Source organism: Simochromis diagramma, unplaced genomic scaffold, assembly GCF_900408965.1.
Source record: "Simochromis diagramma unplaced genomic scaffold, fSimDia1.1 OVJJ01000005.1, whole genome shotgun sequence".
NCBI classification, from domain to species: Eukaryota; Metazoa; Chordata; class Actinopteri; order Cichliformes; family Cichlidae; genus Simochromis; species Simochromis diagramma.
In genome coordinates, this window is record NW_024387097.1 from 1,422,521 (window position 1) to 1,446,502 (window position 23,982).

The 23,982-nt window shown below is 43.5% G+C and overlaps 1 protein-coding gene across 3 annotated transcripts; it reads left to right on the plus strand.

Annotated features, from left to right (window-relative positions):
- The first annotated feature begins 318 nt into the window (after positions 1-318).
- On the plus strand, positions 319-23,669 carry golga1 (golgin A1). Of its 3 annotated transcripts, XM_040046510.1 has the most exons (24): positions 320-533; positions 1,341-1,623; positions 5,049-5,139; positions 9,515-9,589; positions 11,521-11,618; positions 11,691-11,723; positions 13,687-13,815; positions 13,986-14,155; positions 14,311-14,422; positions 14,507-14,590; positions 15,511-15,636; positions 15,817-15,912; positions 16,283-16,378; positions 16,547-16,642; positions 16,843-16,983; positions 17,609-17,683; positions 18,472-18,561; positions 18,662-18,764; positions 18,877-19,037; positions 19,234-19,395; positions 19,512-19,571; positions 20,260-20,484; positions 20,590-20,676; positions 20,941-23,669. In XM_040046510.1, exons 2-24 carry the CDS (start codon positions 1,495-1,497, stop codon positions 21,016-21,018), a joined length of 2,517 nt encoding a protein of 838 aa, XP_039902444.1. In that variant the 5' UTR covers positions 320-533; positions 1,341-1,494; the 3' UTR covers positions 21,019-23,669. The 3 variants fall into 3 exon arrangements, with proteins under 3 accessions (XP_039902445.1, XP_039902444.1, XP_039902446.1); XM_040046511.1 differs by lacking the exon at positions 9,515-9,589 and having other exon boundaries at positions 319-533; XM_040046512.1 differs by lacking the exon at positions 13,687-13,815 and having other exon boundaries at positions 321-533.
- Positions 23,670-23,982: the final 313 nt, after the last annotated feature.

The following is a 23,982-nucleotide window of genomic DNA, read 5'->3' on the forward strand; positions in this document are numbered from 1 at the left end:
AAATCTGCCAGAAATGTTACTTAATTTATGCTTGCTACTTTTATGCAGTGCTAACTAAAGGGCTGCAGCCTTTGCTGTATTGACACAGAATGAAAAAATGATGGTTTTTCTGTGTAAACAGGGCTGTGGGATGTCATTATCTTCTTATTGCTGAGAATATATATATATATATACACTTTATTTTTTTTATTGAGCGTCTGTCTCAAAGCCACCGGGAATCCCCCGCTTCTGATTGTGTGATTGCTCTTGGTGCCTACAGGGGGCGCTACATTTCCCCACCTCTAACTCCCTCTATCCAATGAGCAGAGGGCTAATCGTGACGTCTTCAGTCATCTGGGTGATTACGTGTAAAGTCTCCTGTATGAGCTGTAGCTCGCTGACTAGCACTGGCTAGCATCCCGTTGGAAACACAAAGTCTATAGGTCATAATACGGACTGCCACGGCTCCAGCTTTGCTTTCAGTGTTTGTAGAGAGCAAAAAGCATTTCACCCTCGAGAACCACACGAAGTGACTTTCAATCGAAGTGAAAATGGTAAGAGGAAGGCGACTTCAGTGTACGGGCAGTGTAACGTCAGCTAGCACCACCGGTGGTGATGTTAACTCTTATTGTTATGGTTAGAAGAGCTAGATGGCTAGCTGTCTGTCAGAATAGACTCTCATGTCGTACTTTGTTTTTCCCCTTAATTAATTCAACCCCAGGTTTGTCTTTGCTGCAGTTTGCGACTAAACTCGTTCTTTAGCTGTTGGGTTGAGTAGGGTAGGATACTCTTGAGCCAGGCCAGGGGAACTGATTTAGTTAGGAACTGCCCAGAGTCAGGGACAGTTGTTGTGATGAGTAACTGTAAGGTTTTCAGAGCTGCAAGAAAAGCCACATCAATGACAAACGTTCAAAGGGCTGGTGCACTTGCAACAGGAACCACACAGAAACCTGTGGTCTCCTCGGAGTAACCAAAATGATTGGACTACTGTTGGAACCATGCTGGCTTCCCCGTGCCATGTCTGATGGACAAACGGTCTGTTTTACTGCCAGTAAAAGTTTGTCAAATAGCGCTGTTAGTGGGCTGTAGTGTAGCCAAATGAAGCCGCCAGGAGATATGCGAGTCCAGCACGTCTACCACATGATGCCAAAAACTGTGGATTTTGTTCTGGACTCATTACAGCAATGTGACAGTTGTCAAGCTTGGGCTTCTGAAGAATGTATAGTCTCCATGTTAAACACACAGATAACACATTACATATCCTTCCCTGTTGTGATTTCCTAACATCTCATACCGCAGTCACATGTTGTGCACTAAGCTTCTTCCTGGATATTTAATAACTTTATTTTCTCATTTTGTAGATGTAGCAGTATGGAAGTACTATCAGGAACCTCTTTCAGGTGTTACTGCATAAGGAAGTGGTGCTGTCTGAGGCGACACAGCAGGGAGCCTTAAACTCTGAGCACTGGGTGAAGAAACTGAACTGCACCCAAGAAGAGAAACTGAAAGAAGAATATGTTTGCTAAACTGAAAAAGAAGATTGCAGAGGAGGCCGCCACAGCACCTCGGAGTGGTGTTCGCATACCCCGTACCATCAGCAAGGAATCCATCACCTCAGTGGGAGCAGACTCCGGGGATGACTTTGTAAGTTCTTTAGAATTTTGACAGTTTGGTTACTAACATAAACCAAGTTTATTAATAGAAAAAAGGAGGAGTAGACTTCAGACTTGTTCCTGTTCTTTTTGCTTTAACATGACAGAAAACATTCATCTCTGGGTGGTCACTCAGTAACAGTTTGCAATATGTTTTCCTATATTACTTTAACGTGTTCACAGGTCCTTGGAGTGCTGCTTTGCATTAAATATTAAATGACCATTTAACACAGATGATTGAGAAGTATTGTATCAGCAACAAAGTAAATGCATTTCACATTGTTTCTTTATGCTTTTGAACTCAGTTTTTCTCATGTTGACTCATGCTTATTTTTTAGTTTCATATTGTATTTCACGTATTTGTTGCTCCTGTTTTTGCATTCTGCAGTTGTGGATCTACTAGTGGGATTGCGTATGTGTGTAAATTGTCAGTGTCAAAGCTCAGATATGAAGGCCTTACTGTGCTTCTCTGGCAGCTCCTGTTGATGCTAAACACTGTGGCCCTGGTAAATTAGTTATCCTCTGGCTGTCAGCAGAGCCATTCCTGGGTAGCAGCCCTTAGTTTTGATGGACATCGATCGATCGATCAATCAATCAGACCTTTATTTGTCACATGCAAGTTGCCCTGCAGTGAAATGGGACATCACATGGGGAGACAGGTCGGGGATCGGTAGTATTACAGGAAAAACACTGAAATGCACACTACAATGGGAACGTCCAAGAGTGGGAAAAAAGAGACCTCTACTCATGCTGGGCTCCTGAGGACAGCATGAGAACAGAAAACAAAAAAACTCCTCTGCACAGAAAGCACATAGATGTCCACAGCACAACATTATGGAGCACGTGACAAGCAACTGGATTGGGTAGGGGGTGAGGAGTAAGCAAACACAGCAGCCATCCTGCCCTGCAGCTATTTTTCCAGCGCTGGGCCCAAACCCGCCGTGTTCTCCAGGAGGGAACAAGCATCGAAGGCGTGTGTGTGTGCGTGCGCGTGCGCGTGCGTGCGTGCGTGCGTGTGTGTGTGTCAGGCTAAGTAAACAGTCTTCCAGCATGCCTATAGTAAAGGTGATGGTAGAGTGGAGATGGGCTCTTTTGTACTGATTGTGTGTCTTCATGATCATATTTGAGTCCAGTCTTAACACCAACCCATTTATTGCAATGCTGTGTATATTATGTTATTGTACTTGACTGTTTTCCTTATTTAAGAACAATTTTTTAAAGACAATTGCTTCCATTATAGTTTGTTAATCAGATCCATCTCAGTGTTAGTAGCTCTAATAAGTAGCTCTCTCTCGAGAGAGAGAGAGGAAGCCAGACTCCTGAGGCTCAGTTACAGCTGACTAAATAATTTAGTGACGTTGCTTAGTCGCGTTACAGCCGGCTGATATGTTACTTTGTGTTTTTGGTTTGTAGTATAACAAACATAGTAGCATAGCTGCACACCCTGGCCAGCTTGTCTGCACAACTCTTACTGCTGGCACATGTATTTTTCTGTCATCCAATTTATTTTGTTGGAGCTTTCTTGCAGCTGACCAGCATTTGTCATGTGACCCAGCAGAACATCTTTCCATGATTTAAAACACTGGTTCTCAGATGGCATGCTGAGTCAAGTCCAGCCACCGCCATATTTTATGACAATACATCATTACTACAATCTACAACTACACAAAAGGTAGGATAAACTGTGCTGTCGGGAGTTGGCTAATGCTATCTTGGTGCCACAGGCTAAAGAGGGACTTGGAAACCAATCAGACCTTCTGTTAGAAATCTAGCCTACTTTGAAAGGCACTGGGCCCGACCTACAGACGTCAAGACTCGAGGAGTCTGCGATGGTCTGACCATTGTGGCAAAGTCTATGTTAATAAAACACTGAATTGATGGCAAAACAGTAAAATAAAACTAGAAACACAATAATGGCAACACTCTCCAATAACAGTGTAGATGTCCTGGTACACTGAGATGCTGTCAGTGTTGTCTTTGTTTGAAAATACAGTTACAAGAAGAATTGATGACATGTCAGATAGCATAGAGGCCTTTTCGTGCGGACATGGATGCAGGTGTGCTTTGGTATATCTTGGACAAAATCTCAAATGACTGCATCATCCCTGCAGCAGAGCTCCAGAGGCTTGGAGAGTTTATGTCAGGACACACTCCAGAGCATATGCAGAGCTTTGCAGACCGTCATCTACATGTTGTAGCTGTTAACTGACACCAGCGGGCCGTGTCAAAAATATGTGGACTGTCCTGCACGCTAATCTTGTTTGTTTGTCTTCTTTGTAGTGATGTAAAAACAGAGTATGAAACCATTAAAGTCGTGCCATGCTTCTCAGGGTGTTTGTCACCTTTGGTGCTTTATCCTGTTTCTCTCCCTCATGGTGAGCCCACGTTTCAGCCAGTCAGCATTTGTTCAGTACCTGTTGTAGTCAGATACTACACACAGACTTCCAGTGTGATGGCACCGGCTTTGCTGCTGCTTCAAAGTACATGTCCTCTTCCACTTGCCTGTGGTGTATCATGTAATGTTTCTAGATATAACTACTATGTAGTTATATCTGTTTTAAGCCTCGAGTTTCAAATCCTGCATAGTGCTTACATTCTATTAAGTTAGACAACTGACCATGTTTTAAACGTAATGAAGACTAAGCAGTCCATATCTGTCCCACTGTGAGATTTGTGTTGAAGGTCATGGAAACTCGCTGCTCTTTGTTAAAACTTCTATCAGGATTGTTGGTGTTACTTTTAACTTTGGATACTGATGTTAACAATCTGGTTTGTTCTCGCCTCTATCATTTAAGAAATATTACCAAGTTATGCTTGGCAATATTGGTGTCACACTCTGACCTTGTCATTCATGCTTTTACTTTATTTTGTCCGGATAATTATTAGTTAGCTGTGTCAGCAAAACCTCCTGGGAACCTCTTTTACTGGATGTTCAGAGCGTTACTGTGAGACTTCTGACAAAGTTGTCCAATTCCACTGCTGGTTTACTTATACTGGTTCCCTGTTAACTTTAAGATTCTGGTTTTGACTTCTAGAGCTCTGCATGGACACACCAGTGTGCATAAGAAAACCCTCACATCCATACGTCTCCGGCAGGTCACTGAGGTCATGTGATCAGAACCAGTTGACCGTCCATCACACTAGGCTGGGACCTAAAGGAGACGGAGCTTTTGCAACAGGGTCCAGGCCTCTGCACACTCTCCCTCTGAGCCTGGCATCTGTAGACTCGCTGATCACATTAAAGGAACAGCTAAAACTCATCTTTTTAAACTTGTATTTGTGTAACTTTTTGTTTTTATGTTCTAACATTATTTTGTTGTGAAGCACCTGATGAATGGACCAATGGATTGACCAGTTCCACTTCTATAAACGTCTGTATGTCTGATTTTTTTTTTTTATTATTTTTTTTATTTTCAGGCATCTGATGGCAGCAGCTCCAGGGATGACCTTCCTGCCCAGCTCCTCAGAAGAAATGATCAGATCCGGAGGCTGGAGGCCAAGCTGTCAGGTATGATGTACAAGAGTAGTGTAAGCAGCTGAAGTGATGCAGTTTTCAGGAGCAATCTGAGTTCAATTTAAATGCAAGTGCGCCCTGTCTTAACTGATAATAATTATAATAATCTGAGAACATCTAAAGGATTTCAGTTTTATCTCACACAAGTTAAAGATGCATATGTTAAATATAGAATTATAATGAGTAGAGGTAATTTGAGGATTAGCTGCATGAGACTGAGGCCTTTCAGCCAGGAGAAACCATGGAAACCAACAAGAAAATCATATATACAAACATGCATTTAGACTTTTTATGGTCTTGGTAATAGAGTGTGAATGCTTCATGTTTATGAGCCCCACAGCACGACTGTTACTGCACAGTGTCAAAGCTGGGCAGCATGAATACTGGAGTTATTGTGCGTGTAAAGTATATGACTAAGGCAAAAGTCTGTGCTTAATCCCATTTCAATCAAATGGCAAACAGGTTTGAGTAGCAGGTGGGCGGGGCTGAAACAGATTTTTCAAAGCTGTTTGGCTCTCAGGGATTACGTGCACATGCATTGACCTTAATATGTGACACATATGACAGAAGATGAGGAAGAGCCTAATAGGCCAGTTTAAAGCAGGGCAGCTGATTTCTCTGCTGTCCATGTTGCAGTGCACAGACTGATGGCCATGAAGTGATTGTGTTAATGTCTCAGTGTGAATATTATTTTTACTATTTAACTGTGTGTGGCTTGTTTTTCTGTTGTAAATAAATATTGAACTACTTTTTTTTCTGTGAAGGTTCTCAGTCATCCAGGTCATCGTAGTCTGAGGAGCTTGCAAAGAAAAGCGTCTGGACTTCTTTAAGTTGCTTGAAGACGTTTCACCTCTCATCCGAGAAGCTTCTTCAGTTCTAAGGTCAAATGGTGGAGAGTCCCAGATTTAAACCCTAGTGGGAGTTTTCCCCCCACAGAGGGACAAAAGGACCCCCTGATGATCCTCTAATTGCCTGAGCCAAGGTGTGAAACTGGGTGTGGGTCCCAATCAGCCAGAGTTTCGGGTGTGTTCATTGTGAAACCTGGCCCCACCTTATCATGTGATGTCCTGAGGTCAGATGGCCCAGGATGTGAGTGGGCGTTAAGGCGTCTGGGGAGGGAACTCAAAACTGGATTATAGATGGCAGAGAGTTGGTGTCGTAAACCCCGCCTCTGTTCAAAGATGGTCGCTCACAGTGGACATAGATGCTTCTTTCACTCCTCTTTCAAACCATCTGTCCTCTCTGTCCAAAATGTGAACATTGGCATCCTCGAAAGAGTGACCTTTGACCTTTAGATGCAGATGGACTGCTGAGTCTTGTCCTGTGGAGGTGGCTCTTCTGTGTTGTGCCATGCGCTTGTGAAGTGGCTGTTTGGTCTCTCCGATGTAGAGGTCTGAGCATTCCTCGCTGCACTGTACAGCATACACCACATTGTTAAGTTTGTGTTTTGGCGTTTTGTCTTTCGGGTGAACCAGTTTCTGTCTGAGCGTGTTGCTGGGTCTGAAATACACCGGGATGTCATGCTTGGAGAAAACTCTCCTGAGTTTCTCTGATACACCGGCTACATAGGGGATGACAATGTTGTTGCGTCTGTCCTTCTTATCCTCCCTCGCTGGTGTCTGGTCTTCTTTTCTCTGCCTCTTTGCTGACTTTAAGAACGCCCATTTAGGATAACCGCACGTTTTGAGTGCTTCCTTTACATGTGTGTGTTCCTTCTTTTTCCCTTCAGGCTTAGAGGGAACATGTTCTGCCCGGTGGTGTAGGGTCCAGATTACTCCAAGTTTGTGTTCCAGAGGGTGATGGGAGTCGAAGAGGAGGTACTGGTCCGTGTGTGTGGGCTTCCGGTAAACTTCGATGTTGAGGTTGCCGTTCTCTTCAATGTGCACGGCGCAGTCCAGGAAAGGCAAACAGTCGTCCTTTGTGTCTTCCCTGGTGAACTTGATGTTTTTATCCACAGCGTTAATGTGCGCAGTGAAGGATTCCACTTCTTGTGTCTTGATTTTGACCCAGGTGTCGTCCACATATCTGTACCAGTGGCTGGGTACTCTTCCTTTAACAGAGCCAAGAGCCTTCCTTTCCACTTCCTCCATGTAAAGGTTGGCTACAATAGGTGACACGGGGGAGCCCATGGCACAGCCATGTTTTTGTCTGTAAAAGCCTTCGTTGTACTTGAAATATGTGGTTGTGAGGCAGAGGTCTAACAGTGTGCAGATCTGATCGGGTGTGAAGTTGGTCCTGTCCTCCAAGGAGCTGTCTTCTTGTAGTCGTTTTCTGACCGTCTCCACGGCCTCCGTGGTGGGTATGCAAGTGAAGAGAGAGACTACATCAAAGGACACCATGGTTTCATCTGGATCCAGGGTAAGTTTCTGGACCTTGTCGGTGAAGTCGGTGGAGTTCTTGATGTGGTGTGGGGTGTTCCCCACGAGAGGAGCAAGGATGGTAGCAAGGTGTTTAGCAATGTTAAAAGTGGCTGAGTTTATGCTACTGACTATGGGTCTGAGTGGGACAGCTTCCTTGTGGATCTTAGGAAGTCCGTAAATGCAGGGTATGGCATCCCCTGGGTAAAGGCGGTGATATGTAAGGCGGTCAATGATTTTGTCCTATTCAAGGTCTTGAAGGCAAGCTATAACTTTCTTTTTGTAGCTGCTTGTGGGGTCTCGCTTTAGGGCTTCGTAGGTATTGTTGTCACTGAGGAGAGTAGTGATCTTTGTGTTGTAATCTGTAGTGTTTAGGACCACGGTGCACCTTCCCTCATCAGCTGGTAAAACAGTGATGTTGTGGTCTTTGCTCAGGGAAGCGACGGCCTTCTTTTCCTGTATTGTGAGGTTGGACGGAGGGACTTTGGCACTGGAGAGGGTGGCATCATGATTTGCTCTGCTTCTGTCTGTGATAATGTATTAATCCGTATGGCGGTTTCTGTGGCTGTGATGAGGTCCACTATGGGCAACTGTTGTGGAGAAATGGCAAAATTGAGTCCTTTGGCTAATACTCTCTTTTCAGGTTCAGTGAGATTCCTGTCTGAAAAGTTCTTCACCCATTTCCCTGACTGTCTTCAGGTGTGTTTTCTTCTCTGGGTTGTGTAGGTTCAGACTGAGGAGTGTGTGTTTTTGAAAGCAAGGTGTGAAATTTCCTGCGTTGTCTTTCTTTTCCTTTAGAGCATAGGTGTCAAACTCTGGCCCGCGGGCCAAATTTGGCCCACAGCCTAATTACATTTGGCCCGCGAAGCCATACCAAATTATTATTAGAGCTGGCCTACTGGTATTATACAGCTAATATATATATTGTTTAGTATTAAGCTTTGCTTGTTCCATATTCAGTTTTTCAGCAAAACTTGTTTGAGTCCATAAGAAAAGATTCATTCTTAAATCTGGAGGAAGATTTTTTTTTTTTTTTTTTCAATAAATATTAATGTTAGCCTGCGACCTTGTTCCAGTTTTGAATTTTGGCCCACTGTGTATTTGAGTTTGACACCCCTGCTTTAGAGTGTTGGGCCCGCTGAGCCTTGTCCACAAACTTGTAATCTTATCCTTTCACTTAGAAGCTGATTTTGTGCTCTCTGTAGAATCAAGTCTGCTCTGTATCCTCTGACAGTGGATCCAAGGCGCAGGCTCTTAGGAACAACTCTGCTTTGTCTGCATCTTAGGTTGAAACGGAGATGGTTCCTATAATCCGCTAGTTTCCTTGATTCCCTTTCATACTCCCGCACCAGTTGACGGGTGTCCCTCCCAAAATGTACGGCCTTAACGCCCACTCACATCCTGGGCCATCTGACCTCAGGACATCACATGATAAGGTGGGGCCAGGTTTCACAATGAGCTCACCCGAAACCCCTGGCTAATTGGGACCCACACCCAGTTTCACACCTTGGCTCAGGCGATTAGAGGATCATCAGGGGGTCCTTTTGTCCCTCTGTGGGGGGAAACTCCCACTGGGTTTAAATCTGGGACTCTCCACCATTTGACCTTAGAACTGAAGAAGCTTCTCGGATGAAGGTGAAACGTCTTCAAGCAACTTAAAGAAGTCCAGACGCTTTTCTTTGCAAGCTCCTTTGACTCCTTCTTTTTTTCTTCTCAGAATAATGGCATATTTTTCCTTTAGTAGCTTTAATGACTTTCAATCCCTAGAAAAAGGTTAAAGGTGGCAGATTCTCACGCAGCCTTTAAACCATTATGGTTTTCTCAGATAAGCAAATCATCAGTATTTTTACCTTCCATTATTTCTCAACCATGTTCTCCCTTTTGTTTTCCCCCACTCCTTCTGTTCACCTCCTCTCCTGCTTCTCTCTTAACTGTCATCTGCCTCTTTCTCCTTGTTTGTGTGTGTGTGTATTGTTGGTACCCCACCCCATCACCCTACTTCCCAACACTAGACTACGCTGAGCAGCTGCGAATTATGCAGAAGACCAAGGAGAAGCTTGAAATTGCATTAGAAAGGCATCAGGATTGTACGTACCTCTACTCTCCTCCCAATTAGCTTCCTTTCTGTTTCCTGTCTGTCAGCTGTACTAAACATTACCTGACACATTATCGCTCACAGAGATGGTTCAGGGTTCCAGATGCTAATATCTTCAGAGGGTTGCTGTGGAAGTGCTTTTTCTTTTCTTTTAATCCAAAGTAGGATTGGGCTTTTTTTCAAACCACTGGTATGCAGTGTTCAGAGCACTGGTTCCAGAGCCATGCTTTGTCTGTCACTTTGCTCTCAGTTTGTTCGCTTTTGCTAAGTGGTTTCTCAAATTTGCCAGAAAATATAGCAGCAGCTCCAAAGGCAGACTAATCTCACTCAGTGTTTGAATGTTTGTTGTAATAATGGTACACACCCAACATTTGCTACATTCTGGTCTATTAAACCTGGTGCAGCCACCTATATATTTATATACTCGTTTGTTGGGCTGTGTCTCTCACATTGTTTTACGTTACTGTATTCACTGTGATGAACTAAATATCAAAACCCTACCACAATGCACGGTTTGAACAACAAGACCAACTTGCTTGTGACTCATTAAGTGTAGCAATAGAATTTTTCCACTTTGTTTAGAGAGGAAGATTTGGGAACCTGGTCTGTGTGTAGCTGCTGCGTGTGGCAGATGCTGATGCAAACAAAGTTTTTATACCTGCTGTAATACAAGCAAAGCTAAATATATTGGAGTATGCAAATGTTATATGTTCACACTAAAAGCCTCGAGCATTAAACACACTGGCTGAACCTCCTTTTTTAAGTTTAGTAACAGGTGATTTGCAAAATCTTTAAATGTTAAACTTGACTTTTTGGCCATCTGTTTTAGCAAACTGACTCAGCTAATCTGAAACACTTCAGTTTGTCCCGTCTCTACCTTTGAATACACTCCAACCTCAGCATCTTGGATTGCAGCTGCTGATTTTATTCCTTGTTCTGCTCTGCAGTCTTCATGAGGGTCATGCAGATTCAGGTAAAGCGACCCTCGTGCTCACAGCAGAGCTCAAGACTAGAACAGAATCCACTGACCCCAGCTGCTATCAAGGGTGGTAGATTTGGAGAATCCTCTGACATGATATTGAGGACAACCACAACAGCAACATGGCCACCAACCAGTTGGTAGGAAAACACGAGATGCAAAGCAATGGAGCTGGCTTGCAGCAACTAACCATTCAAATTAAAAGCAAAGTGAATGGATAAAATAAAATACATTTAATATATAGTACTATAATATTGACTAATTTGCCTAAACGTTAGGTAAACATCTTTTTTGAAAACAAGGATATCTGTCCCTCACAAAAATAATGGACTAGTTCAGGGAGATAAGTGATGTAAACCTTCTGACAGTAGCACCAGGGGTCGTGTGGCAAATGAGGAACTGGTTAGATGAGAGCTTATTGGAACATCCAGTCAACAACATCCTTAATGAGTGAATCTTGGAAGAGTTAAACATTTCATCTTTAGCACTGAAACTATCACCTATTCTCTCAAAGTTCTCCCTGAAACCTCTCGATTTAAAGCCCCACTGCGGCCTCTCTGCCGTCCCTCCCTGCTTGCTGCATAGTTTTCCTTCATAGTAAGATGGACTTGCTGCTCTAAGATTATTTGTCTTGTGTTGTAGTAATGTGAGTTGAACTCTGCAGTTTCTGGGGGTTCTAAGCTTTTAGTCTAGACGACGTCATTTCTTCAGGGTGGCTTTGTTGTGTTAGGATCTTTACTACCTTTCTGTTTCTGCCACGTGTCGCGCGTTGCTCGTCTCTGCCTGTTTTTGCTTCTGGGATGAAAACACTTGTTAAACTGACTCCAACTTTTCACAGCTACTAACGGCGCCGCTCTCTGTGCTGTTTAACATTTCTGTTCTGCTTGGTACATACAAACCTTTCTGTGTCCTGTCTGTCTCTTTCTCCCTCTCTCACTGCTCAGCATCCATAAAGAAACTTCAGGAACAGAATGACTCTCATCAGGTCAGCAGAGCCAAAATGGCAGAGGGGATGGCTTTAGCGCTGGAGAAAAAAGATCAGGTAAAGATGCGTTCTGTCTCACTTATTGCCTGGTCTGATTTGTTCTGAACACTTTCTATCCTCCTCCTGCAGGAGTGGATGGAGAAAATGGCCAATTCAGACAAAGTAAGTTACATTTCTTTTAAAACATGTAGAACAAATATAATTCTTTAATTTGAAGATTGCAAAATCTCCCCACAAAAATATAAAAGATGGACGTGGTCTGTAGGTTTAAAGGTTGGACCCAGTGCAGAATTCCCTTAGCCTGCATTCTTTCTCGTGGCTTGACGGCGGTAACGTCTTCGCTCTAGTAGAGGAAAACGTCCAGTTGTAAAGATCTATGGCAAACTGGACCTTGGCTTCTTGTCCGTTTGACCTCAGTAAACACTTCTCTGGTGGGTTTATGGGAGCAGTTGTTTCAGGTCAAGAACGATAAAGCCCAGCAGTTTGTTTGGGGGAGCTGATATTTCTGTGCTGTTCACTGATTGGAATGAATGTTAAACTGGTCACAAAATAAGAAGAGTGAAAAATACATTACACCAGCAGTTGGGCAAATTATCATTCTTTAACACTCATATTCCTCAGAGTTTCAGTCATTACATTCCTACTAGAATACCATTACTTTGTAATATGCTGAGTTATTGCTAACAATGTGCAGCGTTTGGTGTATATCCATCACAAAGAAGATAAAGGAGAAATTTTCCTTGTGGGGAGAAAAGAAGCTGCATAGTAATACTAGAGACCTTTACAGTTGGTTCTTTCATGGTATTTGTCTTGTGTTTCACTGTGGGGGACGCCGGCTGCGTGACCTCAACAAAATCTCAAATACCGTCACACCGGCTCCTTTACACTTGCTCAGTGACACTCGTGTCAGGAGTGGCCAGAGCAGTGTTATATAATAGTGTCATAGCCTCAGATGTTATTCAAACACCTCTTGGTGACAAGTATACTATTGGGCTAAAGACTCTGCCACTGCTTCTTTGTTCCCAGTATTTCAGTTGTAAATTGGCTCACCAGAGGTAGCAGTGCTGTCCTGTAGCTGATGCTAAGGTGCCACTGGCATTTCTATCAGGAAGAAATACATCTTTAAAAAAAAAAAGTACAATTACTTTTTACTCCAAGTTAACTGAAAAACACTAATATTCTTCTCAGTGCTTTAACCTGGTGGCTTCACAAGCTCTTTAACTGTTTGTAACACTCAGCCTAAATGCTAATCATGGCTATAGCTTCTGTGTGCTAGAGCGTGGTCTTACAGGACTCTGTATGAGCATAACGTATTTGAATCATAGGCCATCCCATTTCAGTGCTTCATGGCCGTGATCCCATCATTTCTTCAGGTAGAAGAGAGTAAGGCATTCTACACCTTCGAGGTGTATTTGGCCACTATTACAGCCTGCCATGTTGGTTTTATGTTGCATACCTTGTGTCCAGTCCATGCATTGTAGGTTTACCTGGACAGGACTCGGGGTTTTAGACGAGGACCAGTTACCTGTGTCCTGGACTAAACCACACGAGGCCTGTGTCTAAACATCGTCTTTCCCTTGGATAGCAGGAGCAGCTGCTTTTACTAGCAGGTGTCTGGCAGCCTCATGGTTTCTCTTAAAGGGAGTTTCTGAGAGGTTTCTGCATAACTGTCTTACCCCACACATTTGCTAGGTTTTACCAGTTGGGTGTGTCTACAGCATCTACAGAGCAGGTGAAAGTCCCTCTAATGTTTGAATTACTGCAGCAGGAAATCTGCATTGTGACTTATGATGTAACCAGAAGTCACTCGTAACCCTACACCATATCCTCACATGTAACCTAAGAAATGAAACCACGACTGGATGGCTTGGAAGGTTACTACGCAGTGCAGGCTTCCTGCAGGAGCTTGTTTTGACTCTGTCTGCCAGGTATCGAGGTGGGCCCTGTCCTGACAGGAGTGTAGCCAGCCGGGGGGGGGGGGGTAGTGTATTGGTATTTGAGCTCTTGGTGAGGCCATCAGTGAACCGGGGTCATATCCATAATCTTAAGATTCTGTACACCTGCATGAATCCAATAAATGGTGCATGTGAGAAACGATATTTACCTCAAAGGTGTGTTTGTTTAGGAGAAGGCTGCCCTGTCAGCTCGGCTAGAGGAGATGATGGAACAAAGCTTAGCACTCTTTCAAAAAAGGGACGACCTGGATGAACTGGAGGGCTTTCAGCAGCAGGAGCTCGCTAAAGTTAAACACATGGTGCGTACATGTGGTGTGCCAGCTTCTTCCTGACATTTTGCGATTAAGGAAAAATGGCAGTCAGTTATGTAGTCGTACACTGATTGTACCTTAGTGCAGGACTGGCGAGTCTCTACATTGGTTTGAAAACACTTTACGATGTGGTATGATGGTTGGATTCTGTTTATCAGCTGCTGAGGAAGGAAGAACTGCTGAGCCAGCAAGAGCGGGAACTTCAGCATAAGGAGGCCGATATTCAGTCGGCAAAGCGAGGACTGGCCGAGGCTCGGGGGAAGCTCCAGACTCTGGAACGGCAGCACGAGGAGAGCTGCAGACTCAACTCTGAGCTGGAGATAGAGCGGTATGGAAAATGCAACATTCGGTTTTTGTGGAGGGAGTCAGCATTTTCAACATTTAGTTGCTTGTTCTAGAAGTGAGCTTGGATTTGTTGTGGGACTGTGATTTATTTTGTGACATGACGCTGTAATTCAAAGAGCATTTATTGGCTCCATGTAGAGAAGAGCTGCTGCTGCTCAGAGAGGAGGCTGACAAGAAGGTCGGCGAGCTAGAGGGACGATGCCAGGAGCTGCAGTCAGTCATCCAGCAGGTCTCTGAAGACTTCCAGAAGGTCAGCACTGAGCACACTACACTACCACCACCATCCTCTCCAAAACTGCTTATTCACTTGTTGTTTGTTGCCTTTGTTTTTCAGTCACAGAGTATGGTTTCCACGTTGGAGAAGTCCCTCCATGAATTACAGACAGAACATGATGCTCTGAAGCTGCAGCAGCAAAAGGTCAGAACGTGAGGGCAGTAAAGCTGTAACGCCCTGCAGCTAAACATCGACAGTCTGTGTCTAACTGGGCTTAAATAATGTGTTATCATTTTTCGAACCCTCTGCATTTTGGCTCATAGCTCATACTCGTTTTTTACGTCATCATTTTACAGTGGAAAAGCAAAAACAAGACTAATTTTTATTTACTAAAAATAATATAAACCTGGACTATCCATCTAAATAAACAGCAGCACAGCTGTTAGTGCGTCACTCCGCCAATCGGACATTTACAGCGAAGAAACCAGAAAAACCTTTTCTTCACTAAGAGTTTCAGCACAGTTTGTCAAAAGGTGCCAAAGTCCATCTATGAGAGCGACCGGACTTCTTCAAGTTCCCTGAAGACGTTTCACCGCTCGTCTGAGAAGCTTCTGTAGTATCTATGAGATGCACAGTCTTCTGGTGTGATGAAAGAGTTTCAACCAGTATGTGTGGCATAAAGTAAACGCTCAGCACAACCTAGTAGTGGCAACATGATGCTGCGGGGTTGTGTACATGTGACACAAACTGGGACACCAGTTGGAGCGGAGGGAAACACGGATGCAACAACATCCTGCAGGAAAAGCTTTGCTCAGTGTTTAAGGCAGTGACCTGAAGCACAATCAACTGCGTGACTCAGGGAAAATTCTGGAGCGGCTCAGTTGGAGTCCAAGAAGACTTCAGGCTGTTCGTTCCTGCAAAAAATGCTTCGACAAACTTTTTTTATTTTGAACTAAATTCACAAAACTCCCAAAAACCTGTTATTGATCCACGTTTACGTTGTTGTTGACGTGTAAACAAATTGAATCTTCTTTTATAATGGGTCACATTAGTTTGTTCCACTTGTTTCAGTCTTTTAAACCAAATGTTCTTTACCTGTCGTTGGCTTGTTGCTCCATCATCAGGCGGCTGTGACGGTGGAGGACAAGGAGCGCTTGTTGGTGGAGCTTCAGAAGAAGGCAACATCGTTGGAGAGACGACTGCAGGGGAACCTGAGCCAGGATGAGCACCTACAGGAGCTGCTGCAGGAGGTTAAGAACAAGTCTTGGGTCTACTTTATGACAGTAGCGCATGGCTGGCAGTTGACATGCTCACTGAGGTGTTGTTGTGTTTCATGGGCCCACAGATGTCTTTATAGTCAGGCTTCCTAATGAGAAAAAGAAATTAGAAGCACAAATATAAGTTTATTCATTTTTTTGTTGTCTTTCCAGAAGTCTAGTCTGGAGCAAAGTCTGGACGGGACGAGAGCAGAGCTGCTGGCTGTCCGGACAGACCACGCTGATACCGTCAGCTCTCTGGAGACTCAGGTAAAACAGCACATTCATACGCGATGGAGAACATTGTATGGGGCCAAATACACATACCCTGTGTAAATCAATGTAATGTAATAGTCTGATGTAGTCAGCACTGTGTCACTTTAGAGGGGACATAAGATCGAAGTGGGCCTAACAGTGTAAGCTGTGTTTTTTTAAAATGTTTAACTTCTTACTTTAGTAATGAAGTTGTTGTTGTTTTTTTTCTTCATTTCTGTTGCTTTCTGTGGCATTTTCCTCTTTTTAAAACAGCTGCATGTTTATTTACTCCTGTTTTCTGGTTTTCATTCCTCGCGTTACTTTGAACAAAAGAAGATATAAAAAAAAAAAACAACCTTAAGTGTTGTGTTTTTTGTGGCCTTAGGTGTCGAGGATGAGTGTCACCATTACTGAGCTGCAGACTCTTCTGCGACACAAAGACGACTCGTCCAGGGCCTACAGAGAGAGGACAGACACACAAGTAAGCGATGAGACAACAAACACCCGGCTCCGAGGAATAATGCAGATAAAAGGATTCTAATCTGAGATTGCAAAGTGAAATCGAAAAGACTTTACATGGTGACATTTGGTATGCTGAAGCCTCGATGAGTATTCATTCATATCATATTGATTGAATTGTGGTTTTCAGATTGCTCAGCTGGAGCAGCAGGTTGTAGAGAGCAGTGAGAGGCTGAGCAGTGCACAGCAGCAGATCGCAGAGAAGCAGCAGAACATGGAGAAACTGGTGAGTGCCACTCCAAGCACAGTTTGAGCCTTTAGAAAGGAGCCTGATATTATTTACTGAAGGCTACAGTGTGCTCTTTCAAAGTCTGATCATGTTTGTGCTCAGTTTTTTGTTTCTTGGAGGGAAAACATGGACTTTCAGCATGATTGCAGTGAAGGTAAAGCGTGCTTGTCCAAACATACTTTTGTCCGTGTGCTCAGGAGGGAGAGCGGAGTGCAGAGAAAGCCTTTCTGGACCAGCAGCTGTCTTTGTTAGAGCAGCAGAGTCGGGAGAAGATGAGCCGACTGGAGGACTGTGTCGCCTCTTTACAGAAGGACAAACAGACACTACAGACCCGGCTGGTATGTTTCCTCCTGTCATTTGTTTTTATTCTGTTTGATAAACCAGTGTCTGATCTGTACCTGCAGACCCCAGACTGAACATGATGTTTTTCATATGGAATTTCCAAAAGAGGGATTAATCAGTAATGAGGTTTCCAGTCGTCAGTCCGATAACTGACGACGTGGGATATACTCACTCGGGCGCAGACTTTGGATGGGCGGAGCAACGATAATCATTTGATTTGAGCGTTTAGAATTTATACGTTTTGTCTGGAGGGAATATTTTATTTTATTGTTTGTTTTAGTGTTGCTATAGCTACTTTCTGCATGAATCATTTATTGAGATGAAAGACTTGATTTTGAACTTACTTTTTGACGTTTTTAGAGTGGAAAAAAGAAGCCCGTTTCTCTTTGTTTCCCTTCCCACCATTGTGTGACATTTTGAAATGCATCGCTGCGTTTGGGCGCACTCTGAGGAGGGTGCAGTTGAAACAGCTGTTTTTCTGTTGACTGCCTCTCTTAGATTCAACCAACATTATTAGCAAACTTATTCATGGGCAAATAAATAAATCACTCTCGTAAAAATGATATATTCGTCCAACCGCCAACTTTAATCAGTGCTTGTTGTGATGTGCACATGTGGCAGGCTGATCTGGACAAGCAGGTGAATGAGGTGGACTCTGTTCTGAAGCAGCGGACAGAAGAACTGGAGCAGTGCAGGGTAAGAACCACAACACACTGCTGGGTTGTTTTATTCAAGAATATGAACATGTATTTGATTTAAACAGGGACAATTGTGGGGGTGTTGGGGGACAAAATGAAAACTACTGGGACAAAGAGAAGCTGAACAACCACAGAAACGGTCCAGTCCAGAAAATGGAGCACAAGAGAAACAATCAGAAAATTCCAACACAGTAAAAAGTTGTTTTACAACAAACACAGCTTATTTCTGTTGGTTCGAAACCTCCATATTCTTCATGATGGAGCCGTTCACATTATTTGTCATCTCCGCTGAATAAATGAGGGTTTTTTTTTTTGCCCCTCAGCAGTAAGAGGCCGCCGTGCAGGCTCACAGGCTGCTGGCTGGTTTGGACACCTGGCTGTATTACCAAACTCTGAGCCTAGTCTGTGTCATAAATTCATTTTTATTATTTCTGTCGATAGAAATCTGTAGGTATCACGTGGAATAGATTTTCATATAATGTTCATGAGCGCACGTGTGTTTCTGTTGCTGTTTTGTCTGGCTGCCTTGGCGCAGGCTTCTGCTCACCGTTCTGTTGCGCTGTTACTCCGTGTATTACTCACTAATATTACCAGTGTTCACATTCTTCGGCACATTTGCCTCGTTAGTGCGTCTTGAGTCATAAGTTGTAATCATTTGTTTAATGGCGCAGGTTTTTCACTCTGTCAGACGAAAAATACAACTTTAAAGTTTATTTTATTGAATGATTTTTGAAGTGAGCAGAGGTTATTTGTAGCCCACATTTTTGGTCTGTCTGTGTTTCCCAGGTGGAGCTAAACAGCCGACAGACGCTGAGCACAGAAATCGCCAAAGCTCTGGAAGAAACCAGACGACAGAAGGAGGGCCTGCAAACACAGGTCAGTGGATAAACTCAAACACAAACCTCTGCTGAAATAATGTGGTAACTCTGTGTGTACATCACCTCACTGTTTGTGTGCGTGTTGTGCTTGATGTCAGGTTGCAGAGCTGAGTGCGGCTCTACAGAGCTCACAGCAGGAAGTGACCGCTGTCACTGAGAAGCTAGCACTCAGAGAGGAGGACATCAGATCCCTGCAGAATGGTACACGCGTGTGCACTAAAGATCTTTAAAGAGATGGCGCTTAATAAAGAGCTTTAGAACAATAAGAGTTTAAAGCTCTTTGTGTCTCCAAAATATTGTGTTTGCGTTGCAGAGGTGCAGGGGCGACAGGCATCCCTGGTGGAGGTGCAGGAGGAGGCTGAGCGGCTGAGAGCCCAGCTGGAGCAGGTGCAGCTGGACAAAGACTCCCAGGTCACCAGCCTGAAGGAGGAGCTGCTCACACAGACTCAGCAGCTGGACAGCTGCCAGGCTCGGGTCAGCACCTGCACACGCTCAGACATCTTTGAACATACTTGTGCTGTATTTTATAATGTGATCGGTGTGCAGGTGACTTCCAGGCATTCACACTCATGAACTATTTTATCTTGATGGGGTTTCTTGTTAAACTGAGACGGACTGAGTACTTTAATCAGACTGAATTAACAGTGCATGCTTGGTGTGAACTGTCTAGATCTCCTACCTGGAAGTGGAGGTGGAAACCCTGACCGAGCAGCTCCACAGTCATAGTGTAGTCTGTGAGGAGGATCAGAACGGCAGCGTGACCGTGGATGACCTGGATCACATCCAGAAAGTCAACAGAGAGCTGGAGCAAGAGCTCAGCGACAAGAACAGGGTCAGAGGCTTTTTGGCAACTCACATTTGGTCCTCTAGCTATGAATGAAAAAAACTACATGCATGAAGGCAGGTAAACTCACCGCCACACATAAAACTCTCTGATGATGTTTGCAGACCATAAAGCAGCTGCAGCAGAGACTGGCAGAACTGAAGAGGACTTTGCAGAAAGAACTGGTAAGACAATGAATGTTCAGTGCTGATCTTTCCTATTGTCATAAGATTGCCATTAATGTAAAGTCAGTTGTAGCCATAAAAAGTATGAAATATGTCTGAAGTGAAGTGTGGCATTAAAGCTTACTGTCCCACAGCAGCAGATCAGAATGAATTATAACATTTTATACATTTTCCAAATCACTGGAGTAAAACACGTACGGTCATGTGACATTGCTTCATTCATATGTTTAGGTAGAGCACACTTAGGCTGTGCACACAGATCGTAGCCCAGCAGAGGATCGTGCACATTCTGTAAACAAACGACGTCCAGATGATTTTTAATACAGAACTCTGAACATAACCTGCTCCAGCCTGTTTTAGGTTTCAGTCTCTCAGCTGCAGACTCGGTGCTGTTTAAGGGTTTCAGAGTAAAGAATGACTTCTCCAGAGCGCGTTAGCTTCACAGAACAAGTTATTACGGCAAATTAGTAAGGCGTGAACCCTGAAGGTGCTTGGATAAGCCAGAGTCCTGTGTCGTACAGGCCTCAGGTTCCAAAGAAACACAAACCTGTACTGTTGCTGTAACCTAAAACAATCAAGTTCTTTCTTAATTGTCAAATTTGTTATTGATTGGATTCTGCCTGCTTATCGGGTGTAAATGCAGAATGATTTGATTCTTTGAGTGCTTTTCTCTCTTCGTGCTCTGTAGAAATTAAAACCTGAGTCAGAAGCTGAAGGGAGGGAGAAGCTACCTGAAAGCAGAGCAGAAAAACCGGAGAGGGTTTGTCCTGACCCTGCACCTGCATCCACCCCGAGTCCCCCGACCTCCAACACCACAGTGACCAACACCTCGGACCTCAATGACTCGAGAGAAATTAATTTTGAGTATCTCAAGCACGTCGTCCTCAAGTTCATGTCATCCAGAGAGGCAGAGGTAACGTGTGGCTCTGCAAGAGTCTGGTTTGTGTTGACTGCATGTCAGAGCCCAGCTGTGCTCCACACTCAGACTGAAGGTGCGCTGCTTGTTTTGCTCTGACAGGCATACCAGCTGATAAGAGCTGTATCTGTGCTGCTGAACTTCACTCGAGAAGAAGAGGACATGCTGAAGCAAACTCTGGAGTACAAGGTGGGCGGATTCTTTGCAAAAAGACATCTGTACAAATCTCTGTGGGAAAACCTTTCCGGACTCAGTCACTGGACTGAGGGACTGGAGACATGGCAGCTACCTCCATCTCCTCTATACAGTCTGTGGTAGTCACTGTGCTTTGCCTTTATAGAGCAGACCAACCTCCCGACACAGCCAAATGTCATCACGTGTATTATCATGTCGTCACCTTTGCTGCCTTATACTCGGTCTGTGCTAATGATTACTGTCCCGTTTGTGTTGTAGATGTCCTGGTTTGGATCGAAGCCTTCTCCAAAGGGAATCGTCCGCCCTTCTATCTCAGGATCAGCTCATTGGAGCTGATTTTACAGCAGAAAGAGCTGAAGTGATGGAGAGACTGAGAAAAAGACAGAGCACCTCCTTCCTGTCTAGCTCCCATCACTGAGCAGGACTCCAGCCTCCCGGTTTTTCCCTGGCTCTGTGGGAGGTACTGATGTGAGGACAGAGGAGGGGCTGCGCATCATCATTTAGGGACGAAGGCTTACTCATAATCAGTGGTGATTTTTAAAATGACGTTTTTGAGTTTTCTTCAATCATATGACACTAATCTGATGGGTTTTTTTGTCAGCAAAAAGTGAGTTACTATGTGAGACATCACACAGGAGTAACGCTCTGTTGTTTTTGGGGTTGTCTCGTTTGGGGTTAACTTGTTGTTTATCACTTCATTTTAAATCAGAGGGCTTATTTAATGAAAACGGGTCACTTTACTGACCCGTACAGTTGGCTTTAGTATCAATGAGTCTATTTAATGGTATATAAATGGTTCACACTGGTGTCAGAGGACCAGCTGTTCTCACATTGAAGAATGCTGCATTGGAAACTGAAAGTCTTCTGTGGGTCACACAAACCTTTGATTACATCTTTAATCAACACAGTGTCTTTCGCCCCCGAGCAGAGCAAACCTGGGCCCAGGTGTTTGGGTTCAATGGATTCATTTTGCTTCTCTTGCTGTTGATCCTCCATTAATAGTTCTTCTTCCATTTCTCTGCCACTGATGAGGTTTTTAGTCAACTGAGTCACCCAGAGACCGAGAAAACACAACCAGTTCAAAAACTGGTCAATATAGAAATCTCTCTAATTAATCAATACTTTTATTTATTTATTTTTAATTTGATTTTAATAATTTGTTGAACATTTTTAATGACAAACTTTAAAGGTGAATTAAATGACCTGTGGTCCACCTGCAGTACCTGCTTTGCTGTCTAGGCTGCAACTAACCACACTTTGGGACGCAACAATCAAAGAAATCAAGGATGTGATTAATGTCCAATATGATCATCATAATCCAACATTTTCCTAATAGATGGCAATGCTGACCTTGCTCCAGCTTCCATGCATGTTGAACTGTAGTTGCTCTCTGTACTGTGGTGGATTAAAGATGTAAGCTCACCCGTGTAATACCAATATGTGCCACAGTGTGGTGCAGTCACATTCTGATTCGCAGAGGCAGCCCGGGGAAGAAGACTGATGTGAAAGCTGTTTGATACTCTCTGAGTCTGATCTCCACGCGCTGTTTTTCTTTTTCTCTCTCCTTTAACACCAGTGTGAAAAATATAGGCTGTATATAAATTCAACTGAAATAATACAACTGTGGTCAAAGTTTTCATACATTCATCGTGTACATGAATGTGAAGTAATTTATGGTTTGTATTTCTTTGAACTAGTTTTTTTTTTTTCCCAGGGTTGAATCATTGAAACATGTTGACAAGGATACAGTCAGGCTCAAATACACACACACACACACACACACACACACACACACACACACACACACACACACACACACACACACACACACACACACACCCCTACCCCTACCTGTTGGTGATTGTTATTGACAAAAATTGTTAGTTTCTCTCTGTCAGCATAAAGTTTTTGTTTGACAGCACTCACTGCATCATCCATTACTAAGAACAGTGGGAAGTCCAAGGACCTCAGTGAAGGTCGCAGAAGGAGAACTGTGAATTTACACAAGTTGTGAATGTCCATTGGACCCATTCCTAAACAACTACACTTTTCAAGATCATCAGTTCAACAATTGTACATAAGTACAAGTTATTCCAGTGTCTCACCACCTCACCGATGTCTGGAAGAAGAGTCGAGCTGTCATTCTGAAATGAGACACACTGGTTAGGATGTTCAGGAGCAACCCAGAAACCACCAAGGGTCAGGTCTGCTATGAACTGCTAACAGCTGCTAATAACAGCATCCACAATGAAGTGAGTTTTACATCAACATGGACTGAGAGAGTGCTGACCGAGAAAGAAGACCCCGCTCCGAAATAGACGTCTGCAAACTTGACATGAAGCCAACTGCCCTTTGGAGACAATTCAAAATCAAAAATAATAATACCCAATTCTTCTTCTTTTTTTTTTAAGTTGTTAAAGACACACTGTATAATCAGTCCACCCTGGAAAAAGAACGGCTGAAAGAAATCACTGAAGTCCAAAATGAGAGTTTGTAAACTGACCACAGCTGTATATGATAAAAAAGGTGAATGCTCTGTAAATGATGAAGGAAAGGCTCTGCCTTCACCTGCCTTTGCTGATGTAAATCAAAGTACATTCCACTTGGCTGTTTATAAAGAGAAATCTGTACATACTGTATGCATTGAAAACTTTATAAATCAGTGAATGTCAACAGTGATCCGTTTATAATATTTATCGTTATCATAGACCTGAGCCCATACATGTTTCTGCCCCAGCTCGTCACACTGTCCATAACGGTGTCTTGTCCTGAGTGTCAGTCATGTGATTTGAAGTTTTATCTGTTTGTATATAGAGAAAGCAAGAGCACATCTTTGAATGCAGATTTGCCATCATGTTTTATTATTACAGGTAGCAGACTGACGTGGTTATGGACACTCCGTCAGCTTTTATACTCTGAGAATCAAAGAAATGACGAATGCACTTTTGAACCTGGTTGATTCTGCTGTGTTAAACACTCAAAGAGCTTTTCTGCCTTTTGTTTTTAATGACTCAGTGATGTTTCTATGACTGTTTTATTCTGTGACTCTGGGAGGCACCACTGGTACAGAGTAGCTCAAAGTCATTCAGAAAGACGTGTTTGTTGTGTGAAAGTTGGTGGAGCTGGTGCTGTGCGTTGGTCTGGTTATTCACATCGGCTTTTCAACAGCTGTGAATGTCCACTTTATTTAGATCATAAAACACTCTTAATTATGTGTTGCAAACTGTGGCCACCATGATATCACCCATTGGTTTATTATTATTATGAGGCCTCACCATTTTTTTTTATAGACACATGAAC